The 11973-nt window shown below is 42.0% G+C and overlaps 1 protein-coding gene across 1 annotated transcript in view; it reads left to right on the top strand.

Moving 5' to 3' along the window:
- Positions 1-11028, top strand: part of XRCC5 (X-ray repair cross complementing 5) — a 91713-nt gene extending 80685 nt beyond the window's left edge. The window contains exons 19-21 of the mRNA XM_003785091.3: positions 844-911; positions 10089-10163; positions 10950-11028. Of these exons, the coding sequence (XP_003785139.2) occupies positions 844-911; positions 10089-10163; positions 10950-10964 (158 nt within the window). The 3' untranslated portion in view covers positions 10965-11028. The remainder of the gene's footprint in view (positions 1-843; positions 912-10088; positions 10164-10949) is intronic.
- The last annotated feature ends 945 nt before the right edge of the window (positions 11029-11973 follow it).

The raw sequence follows: 11973 nt of genomic DNA, 5'->3' as shown, positions 1-11973 counted from the left end.
AGGTGTGGGTCCAGTTTCAGTCTTCTACAGGTTGCCAGCCAGTTCACCCAGAACCATTTGTTAAATAGGGAATCTTTTCCCCATTCAATGTTTTTAATTGGCTTGTTAAAGATCATATAACGGTAAGTAGCTGGGTTCATGTCTTGGTTCTCTATTCTGTTCCATACATCTACCTCTCTGTTTTTGTGCAGTACTATGCTGTTTTGATCACCATCAATTTATAGTATAGTCTGAAGTCTGGTAGTGTAATTCCTCTTGCTTTGTTTTTATTTCTAAGTAATGTCTTGGCTATTCAAGGTTGTTTCTGATTCCATATTTAAAAAAGTATTATTTTTTCAAGATCTTTAAAGTATGACAGTGGAGCTTTAATGGGGATTGCATTAAAATTGCTTTGGGTAGTATTGACATTTTAACAATGTTGATTCTTCCCAGCCATGAGCATGGTATGTTTTTCCATTTGTTAACATCTTCAGCTATTTCTTTTCTTAGATTTTCATAGTTCTCTTTATAGAGATCTTTCACGTCCTTTGTTAGGTAAACTCTCAAATATTTCATCTTCTTTGGTGCTACTGTGAACGGAATAGAGTCCTTGACTGTTTTTTCAGCATGACTATTGTTGGTATATATAAAGGCTACAGATATATGAGTGTTGATTTTGTAACCTGAGATGCTGCTGTATTCCTTGATCACTTCTAAGAGTTTTGTAGTAGAATCCCTGGTGTTTTCCAGATATACAATCACATCATCTGCGAAGAGTTAGCACATAGAGGGGAGGAGGTGTGGGAGAAAGGAAGGTGAGATTGGACTTGACTGTATTTGGATTTACTCTGAATTACTTTTTAGATGGAATTACTCTAATCTCCAAAGATGAAGCCCCTGGAAGCTCTGTCACATCTGAAGAGGCCGAAAAGGTATTGAGGGGTAACTTCCTTACGTTAGTTGAATTATTGCTACGGATATTTTCCTGATACCCTTGACGAAGTTAAATTTTATGGGTGACTAAATTAGTACACACTTTCTTTCAATAAGAATAAGCAAAGTGCTTGTACTGCAGCATCCTCATGGGAGAAATTATCGACTTACTACAATTTCCTGTAGCCCGTGGTTATATTTCTAGAATTTACCTGTTATTCCAGTATTATAGCTTGAGCTACTCCATAGAGTATACAAACTTAGCCTAGGCCCTGGTAAAGACTATGATTCCCACCCTGACCACACGTGAGTCACCTGGGGAGCTTTTTTGTTTTTTTTTTAATGTTGATTAAAATCAAGTCAGAATAACCCCAGAGACTCTGTTGGTCTAAGATGGGTCCAGGGCATGATTGGTTTGAGTTTTGAAAGCCCTCAGATGATTGTAATGTGTAGGGGGTAGAGAAACACTAATGTTTTAACATGAGGGACATCCAGGTGTTTTCAGTAAAAGGCCCCCATGTATGGGGGGGGCGTAGATTCTTAGGCCAAGGCCTCCCTGCTTGGTGTCTGAATATTGAATCTGATTCAGCCATGAGTCAAATACATCTGGCTATTCAGTTCAGTAACACTTCATTATACCTCAAGGCTGTGATGAAATTTTAATGAAATTAAATTGAATAGCTCAAAAGTGTGTAGTTCATAAGATTCCGTTTCAATCTCAGTCATTGACTGATCTGGTCCTGCAGATCTCTGCCTGGCAGCTGGCAGCTACTACTTCTGCTAATATGCAGGGCACTATCCAGGGAAACATGAAATCACCCCTGTCTTCCAGGAGCTCAAATGGTCAGGTGTAAGGTAGTATAGGGAGGCAAAGAGGGCTCAGAAAAGACCTATACATGCTAAGGAAGAGCTTGGTTTGGGACTAGCAGACAGGAATCTGTTAGGGAAATGGCAGGAACAGGGCTGGAAATGGCAAAATTGGCAAAATGTAGGACAACTTAAAAATGTCTTGAATTTTCAATTCAATAGAGGCATTTGGTAGAAACCATAGTATTGTTTGAGAGAGAATATACAAGAATTTTTATTAAGCACTTTGCCTGGCAAAAGATTTTTCTTAAAGCATGCTGGCAGGGGGTGATTATTGTCTCCGAAGGAGTTCTGTGATGTCTGTGCCCAGTCCTGTTGCAGTCAGTACTGAGTACCAGGGGCCTGAGTGTGGTTTTATTCTATTTGTCACTTCATACAATGTGGGATAATATTTTTCCCTTTCAGTCAGGGTTCCCTGGAGAAACAGAACCAGTAGAACACACCCATACACACACACACACACACACACACGTGCACACAGGTTGAGTGACTTTAAAGAGTCAGCTTATACAGTTGTGGGAAAAGACAAGGCTGAAAATTGTAGAATAGGTTAGCAGGTTGTACTCTCAGGCAGGATTTCTATACTGTAGTCTTGACGTAGAATTCCTTCCTCTGGGAAACTCAATTTTTGCTCTTCAGGCCTTCAACTTATCGGATAAGGCCTATCACCGTTATGAACGGTGAGCTTTTCAGAGTAAGGTGATTGTAAATGTTAATCACATCTACAGAATACAGAAATTGTAAATGTTAATCACATCTACAGAATAGAGCAGTGTTTAAGAGAACTGTGCAGCACAGCCTAGCCAAGTTGGCACACAATGCTAATTGTCACATTGGGTGAAGACTTAGGTAGTTTCTGCTGAGTAAGTAAAATAAGTCAAGACAAATAATCTAATTTTAGTCATTATTGCATTTAAAAAAATCTGTCATTCAGGTGGTAGTTGAGTGCAGCAGTTTATGGAGGAAGTGAGGAGCACGGGTCTGAAAAGGTGATGCTTCCTCCCAGCAGCGCATCTAACCCAGAGGTGTCCCAGCGAAGCGAATCGAGAATATTAGAAAGGCAAGAAATCTAAGAAAGGGTAATGCACTTGCAAATTGTGTGAGGCTTGTTTTATATTGCAAATGCAATATCTTCTTTGGTATTTAAGGGCACTGAGCCTAAGCATCAAGAATTTTAATGTCTGATAAGTAAGCTACAGAGAGAAATTTCAGTTAATGACCAGATATGAAGTAGTGTCCTTAGCATATTATCAGGCTGATTTCATTTGTGGTGTAAGACAACTCTGGAAACTTGACCATCTTGGATTAGAGAAAATACAGTAAAAACCAAGTGAAGAGAATCTCTTGTAGTCTCACCATTGGTTGCCTGGCTTTGACGGGAGTCTTCTTTTGGAGCACAGTATCGCCATGGTCAAGGCACAGTAATTACCTTCTAGTACTACCAGCAAAACTTACCCTCACTGTCATGGCAGATAAGAAATTAGGAAATTCAACTAAAATTTACTGATAACAGATCTATACTAGGCACTTGGGCTGTGCAGTATCTCAGAGCCTTCAAAAGAGGATATTTCACATTAACCTTGCAGACTCACATCTAGAAAATGGCATTCTTCCACATTTACTGATGCTTCAACCAATTTAATAGTTATACCTAATATTAGCATCACACTTTGCCTTCTAAGGAACATTCACATTATGTGATATTCACCTAGAACATTGTATACATCATATCTGGGTCATGGAACAAAATAACGGTAATAAAATTGTGTATGTGTCTAAATCCAGCACTAAAAAGCCCTGCACTATCTCTGTGACCTGCTAAGGATTGACAGGAAGGGACAGGAGCAACCATCCCTGTTAGGTCCCGGAAGGTGACGGGGAGTTCCACTGTGAGCACACAGAGGCAGCAGAGGATGCCGGAGCTGGTTCCTGCGTGCTGCCCTGGACCTTCATTCCTAAATGGATTACGTCTCATAAATGGAATCTTGGACTAACAGGCTCTAAAATACTGTAGTCCCTATTGACTTCATCTCAGTAAATAATTATCTGGCCCAGAACAGGCAGTGGTTAGAATGATCTGGAAAATTGTAGAGTAGAGCCTGGAACTCTGGTTCACCTTCAGCATATGCTCTATCGAGGGGGTGTAAGCTCTGTGTCTGCTTTAATATCACTTGAACCCTTTTTTTGTTTTTCAAAGTGAAAAGTTGGTCAGTGGTATTAGAAATGTTTTTAAATAGTATCTTTTGATATTTGGAAAGAAGTATAGAAGGGAGAGTGCACGTAGGATGATAATGGGGAGAACTGCAAAGGAAGATTCTGTCTCAGGGAAACTGATTCCTTTGTAATTTAACAGACATGTGTCAGCCACTGGAGGGAACCGTAATCACTTTTGACCTATGTTGAGATACTCATTTACAGTGCCTTCCAGTGTTAAGTTTGGTCACTTCCCCAATAATCATTTAAGGAAACTTGGCTATAATTAGAGATTGAAGAACAATCCTCAGTCCACTTAAATTCTTCTGAGGTATTTGCTGTAAGTTATTCAAAGTTAGCAAGCTATCAACTTCATGCTATTAAATGTTGACATTTGAAAAGAAATAATTATCCAGGATGTCCATTTTAAATGAAGATTAGGACTAGGTGGGTAGCTCATGCCTGTAATTTAACTCTACCACTTTGGGAAGCTTAGGTAGGAGGATTTGCTTGACACAAGAGTTCGAGACAAGCCTGGGCAACATAGCAAGATCCTGTCTCTATAAAAGGCAAAATAAAAAGTAAATAAATAAATGAAAATTAGATTGTAACTTTATGTGTGGATAGCATCTTAAGGATAGACATTTCCTTCCAGTGTGTTTGAGCAATGTATAGATTCTGTGATTCTTTGAGAAATAGAGTAAGGTCAGCCCTGCTGCAGAGAGGAATGTTCTGCCATAATATGAAGTTTGGGTAGTCACTTTAAGATTCCCGGTACCTCTTATTTCATTTTGAAACCTAGATATAAATATTGCCCCTCTTTTTTGCTCATTTTTATGATCTTTATAACTTGTCTCTTCTTTCACTTACCTTTTTCTGTTTCTGGTTGGTGTTGTTAGACCTGCCATTAGCGTTTGATGTTTGGCAAAGTCTTTGGCGAGCCCCCATGTGCCCTTTGTCAGTTCATTCCCGCGGTGGGTGGGAAAGGGGAAGTGACATGTCTGGGATCTCACAGGAAGTCATTGGCCAGGAATCCTGGTCTCTAGCACTGATTCTCGGTCCTTTTTATTCTATGTTGAGAACACAGCAGGGAAGAGGATTTATCCCAGGGCTTTGGAATATAGTTTTTCACGGGATTCCAAGAAGCTGAGCTGTGTCTAAATAATCATTTGATACAAGCTCTATAGGGAAAAAAAAATCACTGTTTTAGAACTTGTTCTCCTTGTACCTGTCTCATCTATCCTTCTTCACTGTTGTTGACACTTATTGATTTTCCACCTTGGTATCACAGATGCACAGAGCTTAGTAATGTGCTCATTTTCCCTACTCCATCTGCAGGGGTGGAGTTGACTAGCTCAGTGTCTCACAGCATGTCAGTGGCTGACAGAATTGACTGGAATCCAGACTCCTGGGCTCCCAGCACAGTCACCTTTTCACCACACCATGGTGCCACCTCTCCACGCTGCCACCTTACAGTGCCATCAGCCACTCTACCTACAGAGGAAACTCACACTCACACCAGTTTTGTGTGTGTGTTTAAAAGAGCGCCAAAGCCTTGGGGAGGATTATAAAACAAAGTTTAAGAACCATTTCTTGAGAACAGTGTTTTGAAACTGCTGGCTAGTGTTGGACCTTTGCTCTTTTCTGCCTAAATCTCTGGTGTATTTTGAATAATGAAAATATCTCCATGTTACCTGTTACTTAGGGCTTGAACTTTTTATTGAGGAGAAGTATACATACAGTAAAGGCACATTTGGTTTTTGTTTTATTCTTTTTGAGACATAGTCTCACTCTGTGCCCTGGGGTTGAACACCATGGTGTCATAGCTCACAGCAACCTCAAACTTGGATTCAAGTGATCCTCTTACCTCAGCCTCTCAAGTAGCTGGGACTACAGATGCCTGTCTGTTTTTAGAGATGGGGTCTAACTCTTGCTCAGGCTGCTCTCAAACTCCTGAGCTCAGAAGATCAACCCACGTCAGCCTTCCAAAGTGCTAGGATTATAGGTTTGAGCCACTGTGCCTGGCCCAAATGCACCGATCTTAAATGGGCACCTTGATGACATGTCCGTATACCTGAGAACTCAGCTCCCAGATCAAAACAAACCTTCATCACCCCAGAAGGTCCCCTGGTTTCTTCCCAGTCAGAACCCTCTTGTCCCCTGAGGTAACCACTATTCTTACTTCTGTCACCTGAGAGTAGTTTTACCTGTTTTTGACCTTCATATAATCACTTTTTGTGATTTATCCACGTTTTAGTTATTCATCCTTTAACATGGCTGTATAGTATCCCTTTTATGATTTATACCACAATTTATCCATCCATTCTCTTAACAACAGACATTTTCCTGTTTCTAGACTTTGGGAATTATGAGTAAAGGTGCTGTGGACAATCTCACACATATCATTTGCTGGACACATCCTTGGCATAATACTAGGCACTAGAACGTAAGCCTTGACACTAGCACAAAGAATTTTCGCATACTTTATTTCATATTAGACTGACCACAATGCCGTAAGATAACTGATATCTCAGTTATCAGATAATAGACGTCCTGCTTTTGGATTTTTAACAATTTGTCCCACGTCCCGCAGCGTTTTAAAAAAGTCCCAATTTTTGGAAAGAATGCACGAGCAGGCAGGAGAACAGTAAGGAAATATACGGTTTTCGGCTGCCATGTGGCTATTTTGCCAGGATATGAATTTTATATTATTTTTGTTAATTGTATAATGTTAAACTGTAATAATAACAAATAATTGTTGAGAAGTGATTATCCAGAGCTGCTTATCAAAGTTTGCATTGTTGTCAGGCCCCATCCCCACCCCGCCCCTGCCCCCGCCCCACAGCCCTCGTCAAGGGTGTCCTGCTTTACCAATGTGAAAATCTGGTCACCTTAGGCAAGTAGTAGTAGTGCTGCCATTTTATTTTTGAGGAGTATCAGTTATGAAAAGGTCAGGCGGCTCGCCCAGGGTTCCTGAGGAACCCACGCAGCTAAGGTTCTGGGTGTGTTCTCCACAGGAGGCTGCAGGTTTCTCTGCTGCTCCCTATTACCTTGATAGCATGAAAAGAGCTACAGGGAACACTAAGGAAATGCAAATGTGTGTCATTTCAGACAAAACGCATGAAAATGACTTTTGTTCTTTGTGATGCTTTTCATGCCTGGGGATTGTGGATGATCTTTTGGAATCACCTGATGGAAGCCGTGTGTTTGGATTTGGGGATTGTGAGGGTCTGAGGATGAGCTGATTGTTAGCTTTTAGTCTTACGGAAGGCTGGGACTGGCAGTTTCTATACAGGGGTATTGATTCCATGTCCCTGCTTGTGGCCAGGATTGTATTTCACTGAAAAGTAGCAGGTTATCCATTTCATAAAGATCTCCAGGTAACCCCACGTAAGCGATGGTGGCCTGAGGAAGAAAGCATGTGTCACACAAGTGTCCTTTCTATTTATTCTCTATTTTTTTTTTTCCACCTATGGCAGAGGGAAGGAGCACGAGAAAAGATGAGAGTTGCCTCCTACCCCTTTCTGCTGCGTCCAGAGAGCTTTTATGGAGAAAGCAGGCCAATCATTGAATTCTCAGCTCTATCTCTAGCTTCCCTGCCACTGCACAGCTTGGAATTGCTTGCAGTTAAAAACTCTGATGAGGAGGAGCGATACGGAAGAGATCAGCCTTGCCTGGGGCTTTGGGAAGCATAATGGATGGCAGCCTCGCTTTTAGCCATAATTTGCTTACACAGAAACGAGAAGCAGATCTGTCAGGAAGAGCAGTTGCAGATGTTCGGCACGTGATAGCAGTGAAAGGGGTTTTTTTTGGCTGCTGTTCCTCTCTCCCTAGGAATTTGGCCTTGTCTCACAGATGTGCCATTTGTGTTTAATTGTATATACCGTGGTCATACTGTGTAGACAGCCCTATCTTAATTTATCCTTTAATCGCATTGTGAAAGGGGCTTTGCAGGTGGAGAAGGAGTGGGAATGGGAGCTTTTAGAGGCTAAGTGCCAAATAACATCGCTGATTTTCTAGATTCATCGATAAGTAGCTAATCATAAATAATAAAAGATGTACTGGAGTTTGTCATCTGTTTGGAAGGTGCTGGTCATTTGTGGCCCTGCTGAGGTTTCTGTCAGGACTCAGCTCTCCCTTTTCTTCTCTTCACCCAGCCTGGGTAAGTTTTATCCTGTAGCCACACATTCCTGATGCCGGGAAGATCCTGCAGGGAGAATGAGAATGCGTAGGAGAGGAGAGGTGCAAAGTCACGATGGTGATAACAGTCAGGAACACCTTAGGGAAGATTGATTGGAGCATAATTTGCTGAACTTTTAAACATAAATCGTATGTTAGTAAATGTGTGGATTTTATTATTCACTTACCCTCAGACATCTTTATTAATATTTACTCAGAATAAATAAATCTTCATGACAGTTCTGCTCCAGACTTTCTGCCCCCATTGCTCGGATTTTTTGTCTTTTATGCCATTGACTTCCAGTTTAGGGTCAACCAAGGGCTATGGAAAGATCCGTAAATATCCTTAAAAGAAGATAAATTCCTTATTCAGTCACATCGAAGTTAGAATAGTGAGATGATTTTGCCTGAGGGGGAAAAATCTATGAGAGAGGTTAAGTCAGCTAGCCATGCTCATGGTGCTGACGAAGGCAGCCCAGCTGGGCAAGCGTGGCCTCTTCTGCTGCCATGTTGTTCCCTGGGTGTGAATTTCTGTACACGAGGAATGAAGGGCAGGCAAAGGTTGCTTCCTGAAACTCGCTTCACACACGCGTGACTTTGGTTTGTGACTGATTAAACACACATAGTTTACGTGTAGTTCTTAGGTTTTAGAGCCCTTGATTGTATCCATTGTACCATAAAATAACCAGGAATGTAGAAAGAAAGCAGTTCTTACCATTTTTCATGCTGAGAAAGTGAGAGAAGCATTAACTACATGGCAGCTGCAGGACAGCAGAGGTGAGGGAGAGGTGAGCTCACCAGGCCCTACTACCTGCATGTGGCCCTGAGGAATGTCGCCAGAGGGAAGCATGATCCACCTGCCACCACCCCCTTTAAAACACTCACTGCTACAAGATGCCCAGAAGACACCTTCCCATGTGAGGGCAGACAGGCACTGCTGGAACCAGGCTCTCAGAAGCAGTTGCCGCAGGCCTTGAAGGGGAAGCCTCCTGCTGCTGTCTGCTGGGCGCTCACCAGCCTTTTACACCTGATGGCCTTCCCAGGGCGGCCCAGAGTTTACTTCTGGGTCTTTGCTTTTCTATGTTTCTGCCTTTTAGAAGCTGAGAGCTGAACAGAAGTTTTCTCATCCATTTCTTATCTACCTATTTTCAAACAATTCCTAACACAAACTGAACAATTTCCACCAAAGCCATTAAGTGACCTCCCCAGCTCACCATTTTCATGTTTCTCATTTCTTACCACAAGTCCATTTTGTACACTGTTTTGTCCTCAGGAGAGTTCAAGAATAAGTGATTCTAATCTCGACTTGATTCTTTTTTTTTTTTTTTGAGACAGAGTCTCACTTTGTCACCCTCAGTAGAGTACTGTGGCATCACAGCTCACGGCAACCTCCAGCTCTTGGGCTTAGGCCATTCTCTTGCCTCAGCCTCTCGACTAGCTGGGACTACAGGCGTCCACCACAATGCCCAACTATTTTTTTTGTTGTTGCAGTTTGGCTGGAGCCGGGTTTGAACTTGCCACCCTCAGTATATGGGGCTGGCGCCCTACTACTGAGCCATAGGCACCACCCTGGACTTGATTCTTAACCCTCCCTTAAACAGAGCATGCTGGTTTGGGATGTTTGGTTATTAACTTTAACAAGCCCCTGCAGAAGCAAGAATGGAAATGTCAGATGCCCAACACACTGATACGGACTCTCCTCACAGTCACTGTCTCCGCAGCCATGTCACTTCCTCCCTCTGCGCCAGTCTCTCTGGTGACTAGTTAATGTTGAACCTCAGAGTTGGACACCACATCCAGAGTCAAGTGAAGGAGAAGAGGCCAAGATGGTGTTTCAGGTCTTCTTAGGTTTGTCTTTGACAATGCTAACACCTTGCCTCTCCTTCAAAAACAGCAAAACTGTCTTTTTGGTGTCATAACGGACTTTGTATTCACAGTTTCTGGCCTCCAAAGAAAAACCGAATGAAGAGGCAGCAGCCCCGTTTGAAGAAGGTGGTGACGTGGACGATTTAGTAAGTGCCTTCAATTACACCAGGTGTTGTGATGGAAATCGCCTGAGCTGTAAATACAGCCACAAAGGCGGCTTACCTTAGACATGTTCCTTATTTGTGTTTCAATTTCTAACACACCAGAAGCTCCCCCCATCCTGTTATTTATTGCCATTCTAAATTTAATCAGATAGGTAATTTCATAATGGAAGTTCCTGTGTTTCATGGTTTCCGCTGTATTATTCATTCAGATTAATCCTCTCCTTTGAAGGGCTAAAAAAGAGCTACGGCAGCTAATTCTTTAGTAACAAAATATTATAATTCACTGAAATTACTCTTAACCAAAAATAAGCAATACGACATGTAATTTGTGTGGGTTGACAAAAACAGCCTTTAAAAAGCCTACTTCTTAAATGCTCTCAATTAACTAACTGTAAACAAAGTAGACTGATAGGCATTTGAAGATTTCACTCTGCACCTCACTGTACCGTGGCGTAGATGCCTGGGAAGCCGCGTAAATGTTGCCTTACTTTTATATCCACCTTCCATGTTTGCACACTTCCTACCTTTAAGACTCACGTGACAACTGTCCAGCAAAACGCTACACATCCAGCCTGTTCATGGAGAAGTTCTTAGTACTAAAATAAGGAGATGCTTAGTATTTAACTGCTAAAATAGTGAGCAGTGCATGAGTGCAAGTCCGTGCCTCAGCCATATAGAGAACCATTTTCATTAAACCCTCTCTCACCAGAGAAGCAGAGGTCCCAAGCTGGCCTAGTTCCTTTCTAAACATGTTACTCTTGTTTACAGCTGGACATGATATAGGTCACGGAGTGTGGAGACTCTGAGAGACTTGCTCTTGCTGCGGCTGGGAGTTGTAACAGAACAAGCTGGAAGAGGCTACGCAGAAGCCCTGAGATAGTCCCAGCAGGTTACGAAGAAGCGGATCACCTGATCTCTGCAGAATGAGAATATGCACATATACACATATCATGGGGACACCTTAACCCCGTGCAAGTTTATAAAGAGTTGTTATTTTCTGATTGGTGTAGTTTCTTTTGTGGTCTTATTGATCCTGCATATTGTGCACGTGCTTTGAAGTTTCTGGAAAGTAGATTGCATCTTGACCTGATAGACTGGTGAGTTGTGCAGCCCTTGTGAAGGGACTAGCATAACTGGCGTAGTTAATGGTGAGTTTCTCAACCCTTCCCACGAGTCGTGTGTCTGACAGCAAGCACAGCTCATGCTGAATCATCAATAGCATTTGTTTCCTACCAAAAAGTAGCTGGGTTGGGAAAATCACAGTAAGGACCGACCTATTTCTCTTTGGGTTAGCCTCTTAATGACCGCATTTCTTTGGCTCTCTAAATGGGGCTTTTCCATAAGCAGAGCAGTAAAGGGAGCATTTCCCTGCCTACCCATTTTGAGCAGTGAGTAATATGGTTGTGATCTCATGAAGAAAGGGGGTCCTCTCTTGGCCCAGCTTCTGCCACATCACCAAACCTTAACAAAGAAAACCCCAAACTGGGAAATTCACCACCAGTAATTAGGATCATATCGTTTTTATTATTACTTGCAGATCTCTAGGAGAAAGAGTTTGGATGTATTAAAACACTTCTTCCCTAATTTCCCACTCTTCCTCATCTACCTAAGTCAACTTTCATACCTCTCTGAGTGATGTTTTCTTTCCTAAGTAAGAAAATAGTGAAACCCTTATTTACTTTTTTCCTGTTCTTATTCCTTCCCTAAGTTCTAGCTCCTTTTCCCAGATTGTCACAAACTTCTTGGTTCCCAATCTCCCATATCCTTGGCACCCCCATAAATGGTCACCACA

Source organism: Otolemur garnettii, unplaced genomic scaffold (assembly GCF_000181295.1).
Source record: "Otolemur garnettii isolate 467f Iridium unplaced genomic scaffold, OtoGar3 scaffold00013, whole genome shotgun sequence".
Classification (NCBI taxonomy): Eukaryota; Metazoa; Chordata; class Mammalia; order Primates; family Galagidae; genus Otolemur; species Otolemur garnettii.
This window is presented reverse-complemented; position numbering and strand designations above follow the sequence as displayed.